We start from the raw sequence: 21,898 nt of genomic DNA on the forward strand, positions 1-21,898 counted from the left end.
TGGTAGAAATCAGATTTTATTATTCCTTTATCTTACAGGAAAGGGATTTTGTGTTGGGGAATCATTTTGGTACAAAACTCCCAGCAGCTCTGCTGCTTGTCACCCTCTCGACCCCTCATAGGATCTTTACAGGTGGACTCATAATGTCAGAGGTGGCTCATCTAACCAGATGGGATGCTGCAGGATTACGCTTTGAACAGCTTCACTGATATTGCACCCTTCCTCTTCCTTTTTTTTCTTCTCTTTTTTTCATTCCTCTTCATAATGATTTCTCAATCCTTGCACTTCATTTCCCTGCTCATACCAAAGCCATGGCTGCACCCCATAAGCTGAGCAGAGCTGATGGGCTGAGTGAGCCCTGTGCTGTGCTCTGGGGCTGCTCCCACCTCCTGAGCAGAACTCTAGAACACTGGTTTGGTGACAGTGATTTTCCTTTTGCTTTGCACCTCGGAGGAGTTTGCTGGGCTTTCTCCAGTGTTATGCCACGTCCCTTATTTTTTATTTTTATTCTTTTGTATTTTTATTCCCTTCTCCATCTCTCCTGCAATCTCAGCATCTCTACTGAGTTTTGTTTTGTTTTCTGTTTCTTAGTCTTCTGCCTTTTCATTAGTTTTGTTCCTACCAGTTATTTCTGCTGGGAAAAGCTGTACTTGGAACTTCAGCACTGATAGATACCCTGTGCTGTTTAAAATCTTTGAAGCAGCCAGTTTTGTGAGGATTCGTAGGCTTCTTTCTGTTGATTGAAAGGGAAACACAAAATGCAAATGTGCTATTTGAGCCCCTTGGGCTTGCAAAATTGCACTGGATATTTTGTTTGGTGATATGAGTTTTGTTTGAGAAATGTGCTGCTTATTTTGTTCCACCTGGGGCAGAAAACGCCCCAAGGAAATCATCTTATTTGGGGCTCCTAGGCTTCTTGCATTGAGCGGAGATAGGAGCATGAAAACTCATTTGATTTTATAAACAGGGAAAGTTCAACAAACTGCAGAAATGGCTCACATAGGGTTTTAATGGCAGACTCAGCCTCCCAGCCTGCTTTACTGATTTCCCATTTTTCTATCCCTCTTTCCTTTTCCCAGGGGGAGAACACTTGGAAATGGGCTGATATGGTAAATAACTGGCAGCACTTGCTGCGTGCCTCCTGCAAGGAGAAGCCAGCACTTGAATAACCCTCAGATTCCCCAAACCTTTGTTCCTCCATCTGCCTTTCTTAGGGGCAGAAGAGGGACACCAGCACAAGGTACTCCTAATTGGGCTGGGACATGAATAAGTGTCCTTTCATTTCCATAGGTATTTAGAGTGTATAAAGAATATTTCTATTCTGATTGTGGCTTTTTTCCTCTCTCCTCTTTTCCGCAAACACACCAGACTTTCTCAGAAGCATGTTTCAGACGTCGTCGATGACAGCAAAGACAACATCACCATTTTCACGCGCATCCTGGACAGGCTGTTGGATGGCTATGACAACCGCCTAAGGCCTGGACTCGGAGGTCAGTTGGTTGGAGTGATGTTCTCTGCACCTGTGCAGCTTTAGAAATGAGGGGCTGCACAGATGACTTTTTAACAAAACTGATGGTACTGGGAGGAAAGCCAGAGCCAGTCCCTTGTTGATTGCGTTGTTTTGGGTCCGTTCTGTCTCGTTGTTTGGTATTTTGTGAGAAGAGAGGAACAAGTCTCTACAACTGTTGTGGCCTTCTGTGACATTACATTGGTAGGCCTGTAGATGGAGCAAATATAATTTTATTTATTTCTGCTACTTTAATAGGCAGTATCATGTCCTAAATTATGACACCACCAGCTTGCAGAACCTTCCATCCACATTGGCACTGCTTTTTAGTTGCTGAGTTTTGCTGCAGAGCCTCTCTCTTGATGTCTTCTCAGCTGTTCCCTACATAGCTGTTACCTGGGGGGATCTTCTATGTGTACTGATCTGGGTACCATGCACTCAGCTGGGCTCTGCTATCTTCTGAGCTTCCTTCAGCATTGCCATTACAGTAGCTGCTGAGCTCTTCTCCAAGCACCTGCAGATGTTTAAGTGCTTTAGAAAGCAAAACCCTAGATAGTCACCTTCCAGTGCTCATGGCATGCATCTACCATGCTGTATGGAGGAAGAAGCAGCAGGGAGATGTTCCTTCCTACTGGAGGAACTGCAGTTCCTACCCAGAGCTGGACTTGCCATGCATCTGTCATTCCTTGTACCTCTCACTACTAAGCTTTCTGTCTTCCTGCGTGCTGGTTATAAAGCAATAGCCAGGAATTGCACCCTGTGTTCCTCTGCCCACCTTCTTGTCTCCACCTTGTCGTGGTCGTCTTCTTACATCTCTCCTAGAGAGCTATGGCCCTAAGAAGAGGCTGTGTAAAATTTGGAGAAGGGTTTTTCCAGTGAGCATCCTCACTTCAGATGGGCTGCCATGCCGCAGAACCCAGCTGGGAAAGGGTTATTCTATCTGCATAGCCTATCCATCAGTTTTATTGCTTTTGTTGCTTGTTTCTTTCCCCCAGAATTAACTGCGGTCCCACTAATAGCTTTGCTTCCTCAAGTCTCCCCGATGGCTCTATTGATTTAACTCAAATGATTCTGAGAGAGGACTGAGGGGGCATTTATGTTCACCGTAGGCTCAGTTGCAGACATCCCTGTACTAAGTATTAACAAGAGGACTCCCAAGAGCCCCCTTGCTGGGAAAGTTAAAACCTTTCTTGGAATATCTCTGCTCTGTTGCTTTAGATCCTTTAATAATGTGCTTAACATAATAAATTGTCTTTGCCTGAGCCAGACACTGCATGCTCGAAGACTGCTTTCACCTCTGACTTTCCCTCATGGAACACTCTGGCAGATGCAGATAGGAGGTTGTAACAAAGGCTGTGGGTTTGGGGGGCTCAGGCAGAAATGAACCTGCTGCAAACCGGGAGCCATCCTGGCGTGACTGTCAGCAAGAGATGGGCTTCCAGTGCCCAAGGTTATGCAAGAACCAGTGGATAACCAGGCAGCAGGGCTTGCAGGCTCACTTCTTGGCCTTGTTTTCCTCACTTTGTGTCAGACGTGTTCTTCTGAACCCCCTTGTCAGCACATGGGAGCAGTATGGGGCTGGCTGTGCCCAGGCTCCTGCCCCCGCATCCAGCAAAGTCTTTTCCGTGCCCACTGAGAACTGAGCAGTGTTTGTTTAGACTTTGGAAAAGGAGTCTGTGTAAGCAACAGAGTGTTGATGTGGTGACTTCTCCCCTCAAGATAGCCTCTTTGTATTTATTTTCTTATCCCCTCTGTTTCCACCATCTGCTGCCACCCACTCTAATAGCTGCCATGCCAAAGCTCCTCTTCCCATCAGGATGCTGCAGACTCAGACTGAAGCACAGCAGTGCTGAGGCTGCTTAGGAGCACCCAGAACTGCAGAGACTGTGGTCCGTGCCTGGGTGCTACCCCATCCCTGAGATGTGGCTCAGGGCATCCTCTTACGTGAGGAGTCCTTGCAGTCCTGGTGATTCTTGGATGTCTGGGAGCATGCACCAAGCCATGTTGGAAGAAAGGCTGAGGGGGAGAAGTGTCTATTAGATCCCTTCTTCAGGAACACCCATGGCAGTGGGGACACAAGCACCTGTGTCAGCAAGAAGTCTTCCATGCCTGGTAGGAGGTTTTTCCCCTGTTTCTGTCACGTGTCCTGGGAATGGCTTGCTCCAATGGCCTGAGTCCTCTGCTGTGTCTGACCCCATGACCACTGAAGGAAATGGGGAAAGGAGTAGCTACATAAATGGATTGTGTTATGGAGCTTGGAGAGGAAGGAACTTTCAGCAGATAACTTGTCTTTCCCCTGGGTAAACACTGCAGATGGGTTATTAAGTCAGAAGAGGAACAGAAATGGACCCTGAGGGAGTAGAGACATCTGTTGTCACGGCCAACCTTGTGGGAGAAGAAAATCTCCTGCAGAGTGAGGTTCTATATGGGCAGCTTTGGCCTACCCTCTCAGTCTGGAGTGGTGGATTGCATGGATGCTCTGCCTGGCCCCTCAGGGCTGTGGTGAGGGGCACCTATTTATAGCTCACAAATTCTCTTTGCTGCTGGGGCTTCCTGCAGAGAGGGCCTCTGCTTTGAACCTGGTGCTTGCCTTACTGCAAGGGTTGGAGTGAGAAGTTATGGCCAGGAGAAATGGGTCGGGCTGGCTGACGAAGGAAGAGATGTCATACACCTGGAAAGGAAGGGCATGAATGTGAGTGATGGGACACTGAGTAACACTCTGAGAATGACTGATGCACAACAACTGTGTGTGTGCTTTGGCTGCTTACTGTGAAGAGCGATTGGTGTTCTGCAGTCCTTGCACGGCCAGCTGGATGCCCACACCTTCACCTCATAGAGGTCATAGTGCCTGTCGTTGGGTTGTTTGAGGTTCAGCGATGGTCCCTGTGCAGCTCTCACCTCCAGCAGCGTTATTTCCATCTGGTGGTTGTTGGGTTTGTTCTGTTGCAACTTAAATGCACTGATCCTGTGAATGCTAGGGGAGAAGTAGATGGGAGGTTTCCAGACTTTTCACAGCCTTTTCCTTCCTTTTAATGCTCTTTGGCAATATCACATGGAGAGTTTCAATGTTTCTTCCCTTTTCTATCAGGGAGGAGGCACAGGGGCCTTTCTATAGCCATTTCTAAGCAGGGGAAAGATTTCTCCCATCTCAGCCTCCTTACCCTCCGAAGCTGTCTGGTTTGGAGGAGATGAGGGAGTCTGAGGTGCTGCTCAGTGTGTGAGGTTCTGAGTGAGTCTGGAGCAGTGGTGGACTAAACTCCCATACTGGGTGGTCAGAGAAGACTGCGCTCCAGAAAGCTGCTGGGCTTTCCTAGGGGCTGCCAAGAAGGGCAGGGTTTTGTCACAAGGAGAAGGTCCACGAGGTCGCAGTTTTTAAGAGATGGACTTCAAACTTTCTGGATAAGCCAGTTTCTCCAACTGCAATTAAATAGTAATTTGTAGCATGTTAAGCAGTTGGTCTGGTCTCGATGGCTGTTTTCCCACCTGGATGCAGCATCACTTTCAGGGTAATTTGTGGCATTTCCTTGGAAAAACTCCTATTTCATCACTCTGGAGTCCACATATGTCTGTCCAGACACTGCCCCATCAGCAGGACCAGGTCAGACATCTTGTTGGTCTGTGTCCCCATGATGTGATGAGGGTTAGGAGCCTACTGCAGGGCAAGGGATCAGCAAACACAAGCAGCTAGATTAAAGCAATGCCATTCACTAAGAACAAGGTATGCGGCCCTTATGATCTCTTCTCCCCTGGTGGCGGGGCATCATCCTCAGGGCTGGCAGCAAGTGGGTCCCCCCAGCCAGAGAGAAAGTCCCATCTTGTGTCCTCACAGTTGGGGATATTGATTGCCTCCTCTTCCTCATTTCCAGTGAGATGTTGTTCTTCATGCCTTGCTGTCAACATCTTCATGCTCGCAGTGGGCTCAGCGCAGAAGCCCTTTGGCTCAAATGTTTTTCAGGCTCTGCCTCTTGTACAGAACTCAAATCAAGGATGCCCAACACAAGCACCCCTGGTGCCTTTTATCTGGGCTTGCTATGTCAGCTCTGCCTTGCAATTGGTTTTGATCTGTAGCCACCTGTTAATATTTATCCTGCTAATAGATTCTCTTTATTCTTCTCTAAGTGAAGTGCACCCCAACTGGAGCTTTCCCTGTTTTCTTTCCATGGTTCAGTGTTTTTTTCTGTTTGTTTTACTGATGGTGCAGTTTGGCATGATGTCTTCTGAGCAAGCAAAAGTCTTTTACTACTCATATTTCACCAACTCAAGTGCTGATGGCCAAATGTTTTGGTCTTGGGTTCAGAGTGGCTCCATCTATGTTGACACACTCCTGTGAGCCGCTCAGTGTGTTACACCCAGTGCCTCTGTCTTCTTGTCATGACCTCCTGCAGGTAACGGCTTCTCAGTTATTACATGGCCATCCAGGCAGAGGGGCTGAGATAGAATGAAAGAATTACAGAAGTGCTCCCTGCAGCTGATTCCAGGAACCAGGGGGGCTGGGTTCTCTCTGCCCTCGAGCTCCTTTACTCTCCAAGGTGCTGTTTTTCACCTGTGTGTCATAAAGCTACCTACAACTCATGTCATAAACATTATCTCGATCTGTTGTTTGTGCAGGAGAAGCATTAGATGACAAGCCCAGTGGTCCGTTGTGTTTTGTTTTGATTTCCAGGATTTCAGAGCTATGCTTAATCTGTTTCTCTGCCTTAATATTCCACCTCTCCTAACTTCTCATCTTTTCTCTCTGATCTGACTTCATGCCTTGCATTGATTACTCTGGGGAGGAATTTTCCTCTTTCTTAGAGGAAAATCCATGTCTTATCTCAGCTTTTTGTCTTTGTCTGAGATTCCTTGATGAGTTTTAATTTGAAGCTGAAACATTGCCTGAGCAGTGATTTCTTCTATTTACCTTTCTGGGCAACAGGGACCCTGCTCCGTCTTGTCAAATTTCTGAAGTTAAGATCTATGACCAAATACAGGGGGGAAAAAAAAAAAAAAAGGTTGCTTTCCCCTTGAGTGCAGCTCTCTGAAGGCAGCTTTGCCATGGATTTGCACAGCCCCTGATGCTCCCCTCTCTTGTGCAGAAATCCCTGGTGCTGCTGTTTAAACCCCTGGTGTAGAGGGAGAGGGAGCTCAGTGTGTAAAGGCATGTACACATCAGAAGGCGAGTGAGGAATATGGACTTGACAGCTATGCCTAAGGGTGACTCTTAAATAAGTTATGAATTTGCTTAGGGCAACAGACTTGTATCAGAGCTTCAGGGATATCACAAACATTCCGGAGGGGTCAGAAACCCATCGTGAAAAGATTCATCACTGCCAGTACAAAGCAGCACCTGGGCTTCAAATCAGTGCCGTGTCCCTTGGGGGCAGGGGCAGGTGGGACAGACACCGTGTGGGTCCCTGCCAGCAGCCCTGTCCAGGCAGGAACTGTGCAGCTAAGTGATCCCCATTGATGAAGCTGTCCTTGGTCACCTTGGTTCTTCATGGGGGAGTGACCAAGCCTTCAGGTTGCAGGGAACTGGAGAGGGTAAAGGTGTTTCTCAAGCTGCTTTGGGTGCCTTTTTTAGACACTACCTTAATTTACTATTTTATTTACTACTTTATTTACTAATTTGCAATGAGGAGTGTGTCCCAAGCCACTTACCCCACTGTGCATATATGCATGTTAGCAAGATTTTCCCAAAGGTTGAGACATTTTTCCAGGAGAGTAAGTTTTTGGAGGACTTTGTACCCAACTCATTTATACTGGAATACCTCTCAAAGCTTCGGTCCTAGACTTGTCCGAAGCCAATGCTGAGATCAGGCAGCTCGTCCCTCCCCAGAGGGGAAGCTGTGGGTATGAGCTAGAGATAGGATGATGCCATTTGTTTATGATGACTCTGGAAGGCATGAGCTGGTGTATAAGCATGCTGAACATGTGTTCAGTGGTTCTAAGAACATTAGTAGATGGTGTTATAGATGGCTATAAACTGCTTACAAGGATGTCTTTATTGATCTGTTGGACCATGGCAGCTAGACATTTATTAGAGCTTCCATCCGTTCAGTCCCATGTAAGGGATTTGTAATGTGTCTTTAATTCAGATTGTGAAATAAGATTTTTTCTTTTTATTAGCTTCTACTGAGTTTAAAAACAACTTTAATTGGTTAATTCTGGGAAATTGGTGTTGAAACAACTGGTCAGATATTGAGGAAAGAGCAGTTATTTTATTCATTGCGCTAGAAGACAAAATGCTTGCAGCAATTCATGTATCTACACAGAGGCACCAATTGTGTCTGCTTGATGAGGAAAAGTCACTGACTGTGCTGGTGGTGGATTTCAGACCAGTTCCATCTGGAGGGAGAGTTCAAATCACATCTTCATGGCTCCTTGTGACAAGGGGATTGATGCTGCTGATTTAGACCAGTAGTGTGTTAATGCTGTTTTGTTTGTTTAAGGATTATTATCTGATTAAATCAAAGTATTGTTTGTGGGGCTTTGGGAAGTGAGCTGCTACAAGGCTGTGTGGGCTGAGCCTATGGGTTCCCTTAGCCAAGCTCTGCTTAAAGTAAAATTCTTACTTTGTTGTCAGTAAATAGCAAAACTCTCACTTAGTCTGGTGGGGCCAGGAATTTACTCTGCTGATTTATTTGTCTCTGCATCCTAACCTTCAAAAGTGCGACTCTGAAAGACATGCCACTAATGGTTCTTTAAAAAAAAGAAACACTTTTGTGGTGTACTGCTAATTGCAAACATAGGGCATAGCTTAGTTCTGAATCTGCAATTTGCTTTGTGAGAAAAGGACATCCTGTTCACTTTACTTTCTAGAATAGCATAATTCAAACCAACAACATGGGTAAAGCAAGTGTTTTTTTTTCTCAAGTCGACTGGAAAATCCCATTGATGACAAAGTTCAGATTGAATCAGTGGATGGGATGATTCACGGCTGGAGCGAAATAAATTGAAAATTCAGGAGGCATTATTTCAACTGCAAAAGTAATTTCAGGTGCTTCTTTTTTGAAAGGATGAGTTGCAATTCTGGTAAACTTTCTAAGGGAAGGGATGCAATGACAATAAAGAAAAGAAGGAACCTCCACACACGGCAGTTTGCAAAGGGGGAATATGGCAAAGGCTCTGCATTGAGGAAGTGATCTGCATTCACACAGAGCAGGTTTGATTTTTGCAGTCCTGAATTCATGCTTACCTGAAGGGACGTCTCCTGTAGTGCTGTGAGTGCCGTGTTAGCCACTTAACAGCCACTGTTCTGCCAAAAATGAGGGTGTAAACTTCTCGTTCCAGACGTTGTTTTCTACAGAGGGACTTGCACATGTGGGAATTAAATTAGAGGTGTTCCAGTTAGAGAGATTAGAGCCCTTCCCTCTGGAGAGATGTACCTGTTCTCATGCTAAGAATTTGGAAAAATCTTTTCCTAGAAAAGGATCCTGACTGCCTGTGAGAGCATTAAAGAACAAAAGTATGAAACCTCAGCTCTTCTTCTCCCATCGATCTCACTGTCATTACGAGAAAGCCTTTCTGATGGCTTTTCTTTGTCATGTAAGACTAATACCATTAGGTCCACTTTGGCAAGGAAAGCGACGTATAATTAATTTGCACATCAGGAGGGTAGCTATGTGATTTTTGTACAAACGAGAAGCTCCTCGGCTGCAGAAGGCACTGCTTGGGCATGGCCGTGGTGTAGGTGGGAACCCGCCTCTACCCAGGCAGGGATGGGACTGAAGGGAGCAGATGAGAAGGGAGAGAAGAAGATGGGGTGGGTTAGGAGTGTGCAGTTGGTGTGAATGTGTGCTGAATGGTTGTTTGAGGCAGGTGGAAGTATTTTCAAGCCTTTGCCTCCATCCACTGTTTTGTTGTTTTTCTTTTTTTTTTTAATCCACAGCTGTATTAGAATTATTATTTTGATGCACAATGCATTAAAAAGGGGAAGAAGAAACCCCAAACCCTATCCTGACTGATTTGTTCCCAGAAAGATATTTAATTTTGTATGTATAATTGAAAGGGGCTAAATATAGCTGTATTAATATTTATGGGCCTGCTGCTGGAGTCAATACAAGAGTTGCTGTTCAAGGCAATTAAGCTTACCTTTTCACATCCAAGATTTCGGTGTTTGGAGATGACATTAGCTGTGTGACCTGCATCCAAGAGAGAATAAACTAAAAGCATGCCATTATCTGTTGAATATGATACCCTGTGTTTAATGCTGTTTGCTGACAGGCAGTTTGTCTCCAGCACGGGTGATCTCTTGGAAGGACAGCTGCTTCAACAGGGGCGGATCAGCAGGCTCAGGGTTTTGCAGGACTGTCCCCACGGCGGATGATGTGGATGAGGAGGAACTCAGTGACTGGACTCACGTAGAGTTAGAAAGTGGATACTGTTCACCTCTGGGGATAAGGGGAAGGAGGTAGGGTTGCAGTTTGTGGGCTGTATTCATCTCCAGCCTGGAGCTGGGGCATTGGAAACAAGGTTGTCGCTGCCTCGGGAGGACAGGGAGTGCTCTTTGCACCTTCTTCTCAGTCCTAGGCTGTCTGGGACTAGTCACAGCCTCCATGTCACGAAAGCACAGAGAAAGCAAATCCTGTCCAGAGATCTGAGCCGCTGTAGGGAGCGCGTGCACGGGGAATTAGGTCGAGGCTGAAACGATGAAAACAAGTCAGTTTGCGTTAATAGCAGAGGCAAAATGATGATGCACTTGATTTCCAAAGAACTGCCTTTCAAGAGAAGGGTATCACTAGGATAACGTGACAGCAGTCCTGGCAGCAGCTGAATTGCCCTGCATTGCTGTTTTTTGGAAGCCGCAGCTCCTCGCTGCTCCAGTTAACAATGAAGCTGTTAGACACCGTAGAAGTCCCACACTGATAAGGGCTGTCTGGATCCCACCTTTCTACTAAATTTGATCAATGTGTCAGGTTTTACTTGCTTCCATCTGGACGCTAATAGCTGCCTTTGAGGGGGAGAGCTGCAGGAAGGGGCCTTGGGCACTGCTGTCCTGCAGCAAGGGGCTGCCCCAGGGTGAATGCTGGCTGCAGGTGCTACAGAAGAGAGGTGGTCCCCGTGGGACTGAGCCTGGTGCTTGGCTCTGCTCCCAGCCCTTGTGCCCTGTGCACTTCGAAGCGTTGTGTGGGTGTGTTTCACCGATGTGTTAGCTTGGTTGCTTTTCACCTTCTTCAATAAGCATCCAGGAGAAGAATTTCCCATGGCTTTCATTTGCTTTTGGAGCACAACAGTTGCTTAAACAAGGAGGGAAAAGCATAAATCAAATGGCACACCCGTGGAGGTAGAAATGGCGGCCACACTGTTAGTGGCTTAATGTGAGGTTTGCACTCCAGGTAGTTCTCCTGAATCCAGCTGTGGTTCTGGGGATTTGCACCAGGTCACAGTGACCCCAGCAGAGTCATCATACCAATGACAGCATCCTTGTCAAAAGGTGTCAGCCTGAAAGCATACTGTTCCTTGGTATGCCACTGAGTGCCCTGAACAAGGGCAAGCCAAGCTTTATATTAAGGAGCATGGGAATTGCACCAGTTAATTTTAAAAATCTCGTTTAGCTAAAGCAGCACAAGCCTCCATGAATATTTATCTGGTGTTATGGAAGCATGTGGACTCCCACCTACTTTATTAAATTGATTTTCAATAAAAATGCCAGTGGAAGACATTTGATTAATGGCTGGTGGGACGGCACAATTAATGTGAAGCCTGGAGTCAGCAAGAAGTGTCCCCTGGGCTGCATGTCCCTGCTGGAGGCTGGGCTAAGAAAACATGGAGCAATTTCTCTGGGGGACTGTGGTAACATTTATCTGTATGGTGTCTGTGATTACATGAGCAGAAGCATTACTGAGGGCTAGTGGGGCCTGCTCCCTATTCTCTGCCTTGTTTTGTGCTTTCTGCTCAGGCTGCAACCAAGAATGGAGCAGAGCAGTGAGCTTCAGTGGTCGTGTAGGGTCTGAGTGAGGCTCCCTGGGCATTTTCATTTAAACGTATCTGGGATTAGCTCTGTCAGCTGGATCCTTGCGGCTCTCAGTGATTTGCCTGCCTGGATTTGTCTCCTGGTGGCAGGCAATTTGAAGCTGCGATGTTACAGCTCTATTAGGGAGCTCTGATGTGGTTTCCTGCCAGGATGCCCTCCAAGACCAGCACCGCCTCTGTGCTGTGCACTGGTGGGAGGTGCTGGATATGGTGCAAGCAGGGGTCACTGACTGTGATACAGGGCACAGCATCACCACCACTCCTCTCCCTCATCTCTTCCCTTGAGGTGCGTCAGGGCCAAAGCAGCTGGAGGCAGAAAGGGGACTGGAGCTCCTGATGCTGCTCTACTCTCCCTTCCAAGGCTGAGGGGCTGTTGCAATAGTTTCTATTTTGCAATCCTTTTTTTTGTATTTTTACTGTTTTTTTTTCTTGTGTAAGTGTTCTGAGGCCTGCTGCAGTGCTATTCCTGCAGGTGAAGAGGGGATCTCTGAACATCACTTGCCCTGGGAATGCAGCTTTCCTTGGAGGTTGATGCTGTGGCTCTGCCACTGCCCTTTGCTGCATCAGAGCCTGAGAGAGATGGGTACAGAAAAACTGTGTGGAACGGAGTCTGGCTCAGCCCCTGCCCAGTACTGGGTTCCTACAGTGTGTTTGCAGAACTCACGGGCAACCCCTGTGTCAGCAAGGAGCTGGGCACAGGGGAGTGATGGGAACAAGGGACTGAGGGGAAAAAAGAAGACAAGAAAAAGCAGGTTCTGGCTTTTATGTGGCAAGTAAAAAGAGAGAGTCTTTGCTGAAAACAGGCAGAAAAAAGGCAGCGTGGCAGCCAACATATTCTGGAGACAGCTCTCTCCACTGTAGGCTGCAAATCGCCAAAAAACATGTCAGTAAAGAACACTGGCATACACTGCCTCTAATAAATATATATTTGAGAAAGACATTTCTTCAAAACTTCTGCGAGGAGATGTCTAATTCTGACGGGATGGGATGAGAAATGACATCTAAATGGAAGCAGGGAGTTGCTATGGGAACTGGGATGCTTTGAACGCATGTTGCTAAAACAAGAAAACATTATCCCCAGCAAAGGAAATTAAAAATCACATCTGGAGGCATCTGCCCTCTGCGCTTCTCTGCTGGAAGTGTCAGAGTGTGGTGCAGCACATCGTAATTCATGTAGTGGGCAGGACTGAGAATTCGGTATTTATTGCCCTGTGTAACTGCAGTAAGCAAAGAGCCTTCCTGCCCACGGGGCAGGCAGTGCTGTCTAAAAGCTGCTGCGGAGTGGAAGATTTGGAGTCATGATGGAATCTCCTCTCGGAGGGTTTTCCTCACTTGGGGGTAAAACAGCAGCCGAGCTGACCAGGGCCAGGCAACGTGAATTTAAAAGTTTACTTGTACATCATATCGGTATGGCTGCCAGCTAAATGAGCAGTGGCTATGTAGCCAAGCAACCCATGCATCGGAGGGGAGAGACAGCACCTCAAAACCTTGCCTCAGCCTTCAGAAAGGCAAAGGCAGTGCTGGGGGCTGTGCCACTACCTTGAGAGCAATGAAGGATGCTCGCAGCGTCACCAGCAGCACGCTGCTGCAGGGGCTGATTGAGTTCTCCCACTGATGGACATGCCAGGCAGGAGCTCACAGGGGAAATAAGGGAGCCAGCGTGCAAATTACCGTGCTGCTCCCTGCTACGGTTTGCTTGTATCTTTCTCTCTGTACCTGGCGCTGGCCTCGGGGGACACGCTTGAGATTTAAATGGACTTTTGCTCTGAGCCGTTCGGCAAGCCGCAGGAGCTGCCGCCTTTTGCTTTTGCTGCTTTTTGTGCACTCCTGTCCATCAACCAGCCTGGGACAAGGTACAGCCAGGGACACGGGAAAGCAGTGCCGAGGCTAAGGGACGTGGGGAAACTGAGGCATGACAGAGATGTGTGTCTCTTCCAGGGCAGGTTGGCACTGCCAGTGAGCTCGGAGCTCAGGCTCAGCCTACAACCCACATGCTCTGGAGAGCTTGCATTGTTCTCACTCCCTCTGCATTGACATAAAATTAATGTAATGCAGCAAGTCTCTCTGTATTTTTTTCCTGCTCGTTTCCTAGTGTTTCAGCCTTTCCACTGGTTTTCTACATCTCAATGATTATCAAGTTAGCAATAGCAGTTCTGTTATTTCACCCTTGTGTTATCTGTTTCCTGGAACTCTGATGAGTTACAGACCTCAGCAATCAGTACAAAGCTAAGGATCCCACTGGCAGTGTGCTTAAGTTTTTGCAGCTCATATCTGAGCATGTGAATGGTCTCTGGGGGCCACAGAGGTGAGATTGTGTTAAAGAAGGGCTTGCTGGCTCTGAGCTAGGCAGAGTGTGTGACGACCCAGTGGGGCTGGGGCAGAAGGGGCCACACTGTGCCCATGCCAGGACTGCCTTCCCCAAGCACCCCTGGCTGAGCCATTGAGGGCAGATATCAGAACTGAATTTGTTGTGTTATGTATTCTAATTAACATTTACACATTTTCTTGCTGTATTTATAATATTTAACAAACATGTTTGCATAGCATCTCTCTTCCATTACCACAGGGTTTCAAAGAGCTGGAGCTCTAAAAGCACGCTCACACATACATATTCCTCCTCTGTCTTTACAGCATCTGAGGGTGTCCTGAGTCCTTAAAATAGAAACTACAGTAGCTTTGTTCATTCTCTTGTTTCTGTCTGTAGCAAAAATAGCTCAGCTAATTTGTAGTCACTGTTTGTAGTCTGGATGTGTGAGGATGAGGGCTGTGTGTGAAGCCTCCATGACTGCACATCCTCACACGTTGCTTCTTCTGACTCTTCTCTGCATGGATATTTTAATTTTATATATATATATATATATATAGCCAAAAGCTTGCACCATATACTGATTCTAGCCTCTGAGTCTGTATTTGATGTCACACATTTAGCGCAGTAATATGTGCGTGTCCACATGGAACAATGAGGGGAAGCTAAATTAAATTACATGAGCCGTGCCCGTGGTTCTATGAAGCCTTTTTGGTACTTTTTTCTGCCTGAGCTCCTAATGGGGTGAGGTTTATCACAGCTTGCTTTCTGTCTTTTGTCTTCTGAAAGTTTCAGAGCTGATTTGCCGATCTGAACAAAGGCTGGCAGAAAAGCAGGTATCTCAAAGATGTTAAGACCCTGCAAGACTTGTGAAATTATGCAGATGAATGGAAAAAGTAAGAGAAATGGTTGCTGGATGGGATCAGCTGGTGTGAGGCACTGGAACAAAAAGGCAGGGAGGCTGCTCTGCTCCAAAGGCTGAGCTGACCCTCCCCATGTAACCTGCAGAGCTCGTGCCCAAGTGGCAGCAGGGGTCCTTGGGGATGAGCATCCATAGGCATGGAGGTGCTGTAAGTCCTGGATGTGCCATGCTCAGGTGGTGACTGGCTCACCTCTTGGTCCCCTGTCCAGTTCCTGTAAAGTACACTGGGTGCAGCCAGCTGAAATTTCAAGGAGAGTGACCAACAGCCTTGATTCCTTTACATTTGTGAGGCCTGTTTGATTCCAAGCCTTCAGAAGTCACCAGGAGTGTAATGGAGAGGGATCAGATTCCTTACATGGGCTGAGTTATCTCCACTTTGTGAGACTGCTTCTGAAAACAAGCTAACAGCCGAGCAAACCACATTAGACAAATAGTTGATGACATATAGGCAGAGCTAGATACAGATCTGATCCAAACATCTCATTGGCAATCCCCTGCAGGCTTTTACTCACCCCTACTTTTGCTGAGATAAGACATTTATTTCAGACATTTATATTGTTTCTTCCCTCGCTCTGTGGTTTATTTTGCAGAGAGCAAGTTTCCCCGTGCACAGTCCTTGGCTGACCCCACTCTGCAGTGGGTGAGCATCCCGTTGTTTTTAACCCCATTGCCCTTTATAGGTGGGAGTGTGAGGCTAATGCCAGCCTTCATCCATGAGACCCTCCTCTCCTGTATTCACTAGAGAGAGGCAGATGCCACCAGAGGTGCCAAGTCTGGGTGGCACAACTGCCTGCAGGATTGCCCTTCCTTTGAAGACAACAAGCTTCATCACATAGCTCTCTGCTGTTTGTGTTCTTCATGGAGGTGGTGGCAATTTATTCCTCTGTAAGGAAGGCAGATTAGATGACCAAAGTATCTTATGTATATTCTTGTTTTGGCATATCTGTGCATGCTGCTATCCAATTTGGGGAAAGATTCAGAGGATGAATTTGTGAAACCTGGGCACATTCATGTGGTGTGAGAGTGGCCACTGCTTCTGGACAAGTCATTTCGTATTCAAGGATGCTGAGGCACTAAAGCAGCTAAATGGCATTTGGAAATACAGACGCTGAGTTTGGTGCAATGGGACCGAGATGCCAATGAGCGGAGGGGGCTCAGGGTGAGGTGTGGGCTGCAGTTACAGCGTGCCACCTCCAAGGCAGCACAGCCAACGGCAGTGGCATAGGTCGGCTCTGTGTTCCTCAGAGGCTGCAGCACAGGATGTGGGAGGAGAGGATGTCCTATTCCTCCTTTGTTCCAGAGTCTGACACTGAAGGAAATTAAATCCCCGCAGTAAAAAGCTGAGAAAATGAAGGCGAAGACACCCAAAAAGCAGCTGCAAAAATGATCTGTGCTGCTTGTTAGTTAGCGAGGCAAGAGCTTTGGGGAGAGGCAAGGGATGGGGCTGGTTGTACTGACTGCCCTTCTGCGTTTCCCCTCCTGGAGATGCTGGCTCCAACGCACGATGCTGCCCGGCATGCTCGCTCTGTCGGCTGTGCCATCCCCTCTCTTTGCACGGTGATGCCGCCCTCGCCACATGCATGCAGAAGCTGTTCGTGAGTAGATTTTGGGCTGCTACCCTTGGGTGCTGCGACAGCACCGTCCTGCTCTCTGCTTGCTGCAGTTAACTCAGAAACCCCCGTCCTTCTCTCACCCAGCTCCTCGGCGAGCTGAGGCTGCGCAGCCTTCCCTACGTCAGCATGGAAGCCCGGGATCCCCAGCACGGAGCTGCTGCGGCTTTGCCCCCGTTTTAGCAGCACGCAGCAGCGGGGAACCTCCGGTGCATCGCTCTGCAGACTGACGGCACGGCTCCGGGAGCCCCGGCTGGGAAACGTGTCCGTGTTCGGCACATCCAGAGCCAAAATGCAACCGGACGAGTTGGTTATAATACGGGTGAGATTCTTAAATAAGCAGCACTCGATGAGTGCATCAAGACGTTTAGTTAGAGCCTTCACAGTCGTTCCCACCCCCGCCCCTGAGCCCCCCTATAAGCGCTGGAGGCAGCGCTGCCATCCACAGCCGGGAGGGGAGAGGCGCAGTGATTTGTATTCCGGCTCTGCCTCTGCTCCCAGTGCAGAAGCGAGTAAAAATAGCACTCAGTCATTTGGTAAATAATAACCATCTCCCCACGGGCCCGGGGAGCCGTGAGCACTTAAAGGGGGGAGTGCGGGGAGGGGGATGCCCGCCTCTGCCTGGCTGTGTGCAGAGAAACCAGGGCTGGGAGGGGATGGGCGAGTGGTTGCTGTGGAATGGGAACCCCAAAGCATTGCTTTACACTGCATATGAAAGGGAGGCAGCCCACCCTGCTGGCATGGGGTGGCAGAATCCAGCCCTCCGCATAATGCTAATAGAGGGTTTGTTGCCTGCACGGGGGAAGTAGCAAATTCCTGAAGAAAGAAAGGAGCGGCTTTAAGGAGCAGGCAGGTGTAGGGAGTGCCATGGTAACGCTGTGGGAAGGGATGTTGCAGCATTTGTTTTACATTTGCATTGCAGATCTGCCCAGCAGTGGAATGCGATCAGTGGAAGCAAAGCATTACCCACAGGGAGGGACTTTGTGCCTGGGAGAGAAGGAGCAGTGCTGATGGGTCAGGTGGACTAGATGATCTTACTGGTCTTTTCCAACCTTATTGATTCTATGGTTCCAAATGGCTCAGGAGCAGGACATGTCACTTGGCTGACTTAACTCTGCCCATGTTCTACAATGCTGAGCCCAAAAATCCCTTACTCTTCTAGTCCCATCGCTGTTTCCAGGTGTTGTCTTCTATTCCCAGTCCTCAGGTGGCAGCAGATGGGAACACAGTGCTCCTACATGTTCTGCAACAGGTCTGGGGATAATGTCTAACTCTCTGCTTAGTTATCAGATCTCTGTTGGCAAGGCAGCTGGGCTGCAGGCTGGGAAGGAATTGGGGTGTCCCTGCTGTACCTCTGAAACCAGGGCAGGCAGTTCTGCTCTGATGCTGCCCAGGTGTGTGCAGATCCTTCTTGCAGGGGCGAGGAGGTATCACTGTGCTAGGGCCGTGAGCCGTGCACGCACCCTTAGATTGCAGCATCATACAGGAAGCAAATCTCAAGGGCTGGAACTGCTCTGCTGGTGTTTTCCTCATCGCAGGATTCTCCTGCTCTGCTAAAATCCCTGCTTGCTCAGGAATGGTTCAATTTCAGAAATCCCTCTGGATCCTGGCCAGTTCCTGTCCTGCCTTGGTGCACATATTAATGGGAAGGTTCAGTCTGGTTTTTGCTACGAGGGGTGCAGGGAGCCCAATTTTCTGGGGCAGATCGATAACCCAATGTCTGAGCCCAGAGCCCCAGCATGTGCCAATGATGGAGCTGCCCTGCAATATGCAGAGCTCCCACCAGGCTCACCTGGCTGCTGCATTGCATGGCCAGCCGTGGAGCTGCTCTGAAATGTACAGCTGCAAATTATTTATGGTGAGCAAGCTGAACACCAGGAAAAGAGGGGAGGGAGAAATATTGTGTTTTCTCTGAAGTATAATGAGTTTTCCCTCACAGCATACGTTAAAGAGCCTCGCTTCACTGGAGGTTTCTTCTCTGCTACATATCTCATTTGGGGACTAGCTTGGAGGAAGGTGGAGAGAATATCCTGAGTATTTAAGTCTTACAGAGCTCACTTTGCTCAGGATGCTGTCTCATTTGCTTCTGGGTGTTTCAGAAAGATATGTATTGCATACATATTTCTCTTTAACCTTCTGTCATGGTTTCATGATTTTTCATTATCGGTATTCCACATCATAACATCATGCAATGCACTGGGGGTTTGACTGCTGATGCTCAAGTTCCGGGTGCCTGTCCAGCGGAGAAGAGCAGCTACGTTTCCCCAGGGGGCTTTGCGGTCAACGAGGAGATATAACTCCCGGCAAGGTCACCTGATGCTCTCTTCTTTGCCTGCGCTGCTTCGCTTGCGCTTCTCTGCCTGCGCTGCTTCGCTTGCGCTTCTCTGCCTGCGCTTCTCGCCTGCGCTTCTCTGCCTGCGCTTCTCATCTCAGCGTTGTGGTAAGGCCGATCCACTATCAATTTCACATTCTCTCTCCTTATAAAATTCTGTTGATACCATATTTAGTAAATTACTTTGTTTTACCTCAGATTGTTGCCACTGTTTTCAATTATTTCGGGGTCCCTTATTTTCTTTTTTTCCCGGGGGCGCGGATCCGCGGATCCCTCCGCCCTTCTAGTCACGGAACCGGGCCGAACCAGCCCGTAAACCGTGACACCTTCTTTTCATCACATCCAGACAAGATCAAGGGTTACTTATATAGCACAATAATACCAGCCACAGGCTGCGTCAGATGCTCGCCAGCCATAATAACTAAAGACATGTATACGTATAGTTGAGCCATTAAGGAGAAAACCCTGACAGAATGCATTATCTTATTTTTGGATACAAAACTTTGAAGCATAAAGCTAAGCTTCATAATACAGGAAAATAACTGTCAGAGGATGGAAGGATTTCCATAGCTGAGCTAAGCAATGGGCCATCCAGGCTACCTTCAAAGCTGCTGCAGTAGCCACAATGGGACACTACAGGTATATATAATAAAGCTCTTACTTGTGGTTCTAAATTGATTCTTCCATTGGGAAAGTAGCTCCCAGCCAGCGCTATACGAAAGGAGCACGACTGTATGATCTATCCCTAAAGCAGAAAGGATTATGTTAGCATAGTGCTGAACATTCATCATTTTCCAGTATAACCCAGTGGGCAGAGAGCATGGCGATGTGAATCCAGAACGTCACCCACTTGCTGTGCCTTGTTTTCCTTGCAAAATGGGACAGCAGTAGAGACTTGATTTAGCGAACACGCCGAGATTGCAATGAAGGGAGTCAAAATGAGAGCAGTGTGTGTGCTGCTTGGCGTGAATAATGCCTGCTGCTGGCCTTGTTCGGGGCAGCACTTCAGTTCATCTCGACCTGAAGGCACATGAGTAACACTGCCCCAAGTTTTGCTGCTCCAAGGAGGAACTGAGGCAATGGGCAGTGTCTGGAGCTCAGCATCCATGAGGGCAGCACACTGGGGTGCAGCTGTTTGTGTGATGCACGGGGGCAGCAGCTTTGCAGGAGCAGTTGCAGGAGAACAGCAAGCACGGCGTGAGAAAAAAGGCAATCCGAATATTGATTCTTTTTATGTACAGACAGGCCTGAAGCTGTAACAAAACCCAGGTTTCCTAAAACTGGTAGAACATTCCTTGGCTGTTTATCAGGCTGGGAGGCACAAAGGGATTGCAGATTAAAAGGCGTTTCAGCACATACCTCTATATTGAAAATGGATCTGTACTGCGTTGTGTATTGAGTAGCTGCCTGCGTTTCGTAAACACACAGCATCAGGCTGCGTGGGACAAACTCATCTTGGTGTAACTAGAGAGCCGTGGAGCTGCTTAGAGATGGATTTGCTCAATTGCAGCTGATAAAGGCAGCTGTTGTGCTGGGTGCAGTAGGGACCGTGGTGCCGGTTCACCAAGGGCTTTGCCAGGGTGGCATCTGCCATGAAAACACACCACACCAAAACCCAACCTCCTTCTTGGACAGTGATCTCTATTATCTAATTGCTTTTCCTCTTTCTTTCTTTGTTTTTTTTTTTTCTTTTTTTTTTCCAGACAGCGTAACTGAAGTCAAGACAGATATTTACGTGACAAGTTTTGGCCCCGTCTCAGACACAGACATGGTAAGTGCCACTGGGAAGCTGCCTGACAGGGGAGGGTTGCTTGGTCTTGGGAGAAGGGAGGACACTCAGGCCTGGTCTTTGTGGAAGTCTCCAGAGGAGGATGGATTTCTCCAAGAAACAGTCTTGAACCAGAAAGGAGGCAAAGCAGAAAAAAGAAAAAGAGTGAACTGACTGCAATATTTTGACATGTTCAGGGAAAATTATTAACGAAAAGGCCTGAGGTCTGAATCTAGGCTTGTATTCCCACATCAGTTTGTCTTCTAATTAAAACAGGACTGTGGAGCATAATTAATAGTGAGCTTTCTCAACAGTGCTTCTTGCTGCCTGGGCTCCATGTGCGCCCCACTGCACAGGAGCTGCCTGGCCGTGGCTGCTCAGCATTTCAGGGCTGCCACGTGAGGACATCATACGTTTATGGCTGGGACCCTCTGCAGATGGGATCTGACTACTGGGCCCAGATGATGGGAAGTGCTGGGCTTGGAGGGAGCCGCTGCCCTCTCCAGCTGGGCCAAGCAATGTCCTCCAGCCTCTTGCAGCCCCTCCAGAAAGGGGAAAGTTTAATCTTCTGTGCTCATATGGTTGTGAGCATCTCTTTGGCTGCCTCACCAACAGTCTGGTGGAGAACTAAGTCTCTCTGCAGTGCCAGCCCCACCACACAGCCCCATGTGGCTTTGAAAAGACCACTTCTTCTGGGGTGAAAAGTTAACTTAATGTGGAGTATGAATCTCATCTGAGTTCTCTCCATCTCTCTCACTATCCTGCTGCAGCAGAAGCCCATAATACATTCAGCAATCTTAGCCTGTGGGGAGTATCTGATAATTACTTCCAAGGTGGAGCATATTTGATTAAGGGAGCGTGTATAATGAACTGTGAAGAAGAAATTTGAGGTATTGAAAAGAGGAAGGTATTCTCTGTGATGTGATTTGACAAAATGAATTTAAAATTAGGGAGACAGTTAAAGAATAATAAATTATTTCCCCCGCGCATGCTTTGGTTCCGTGTATTTTACAAATGCGTGGCGAATGTGTTTGAGCGTGCTGTTCTGGTGTTAAGTGCTCCCAGGGATGTGTGAGAAAAACCCCATCTCCCCTGGAAGCGTGGAGAGAGCCCGTTCCTCCGCGGGGGTTCCTTTCATCTCAGGAGCAGGGAAGTCCCTCCCTCCCCGCTCACATCTGCCCGATGAGCTGGCTCCGTCCCTCCCACAGCCATTACTCATCGCGATGGAAAGCTGCTCCTGTGCATCGTGATGCAGACACAGACTGTAATTATGATGATGGAGGAGAGGCAGGTAGAGCTGCTGTGCAGCGCGGAGGACAGCAGCTGGTAACAAAATGCGGAGGAGGATGTGTGTGCCTTCTCCAGGAGATGCTCTGAGGGACTTCTTGTCTCATTTTCAATTTGGTTGGGAAAGAAGAGGCTGATGGGACCTGACATACGCCCAAATCTTCAGTAGTGACCTCCTGCAGCTTGGCCTTAGTCCCTGGGAAATTTGAAAAAAAA

The 21,898-nt window shown here is 48.0% G+C and overlaps 1 protein-coding gene across 2 annotated transcripts in view; it reads left to right on the forward strand.

The window, feature by feature from the left end:
- Positions 1-21,898, forward strand: part of LOC100543162 (gamma-aminobutyric acid receptor subunit alpha-3) — a 75,998-nt gene that overhangs the window by 22,272 nt on the left and 31,828 nt on the right. The window contains exons 3-4 of one of the 2 annotated variants that reach the window (XM_010715274.3): positions 1,369-1,490; positions 20,331-20,398. In XM_010715274.3, the coding sequence (XP_010713576.1) occupies positions 1,369-1,490; positions 20,331-20,398 (190 nt within the window). Of the gene's footprint in view, positions 1-1,368; positions 1,491-18,878; positions 19,267-20,330; positions 20,399-21,898 lie in introns of those variants that run through there. The other variant, XM_031554662.1, reaches the window with a different exon arrangement.

This window comes from Meleagris gallopavo, chromosome 9 (assembly GCF_000146605.3).
Source record: "Meleagris gallopavo isolate NT-WF06-2002-E0010 breed Aviagen turkey brand Nicholas breeding stock chromosome 9, Turkey_5.1, whole genome shotgun sequence".
Lineage (NCBI taxonomy): Eukaryota > Metazoa > Chordata > Aves > Galliformes > Phasianidae > Meleagris > Meleagris gallopavo.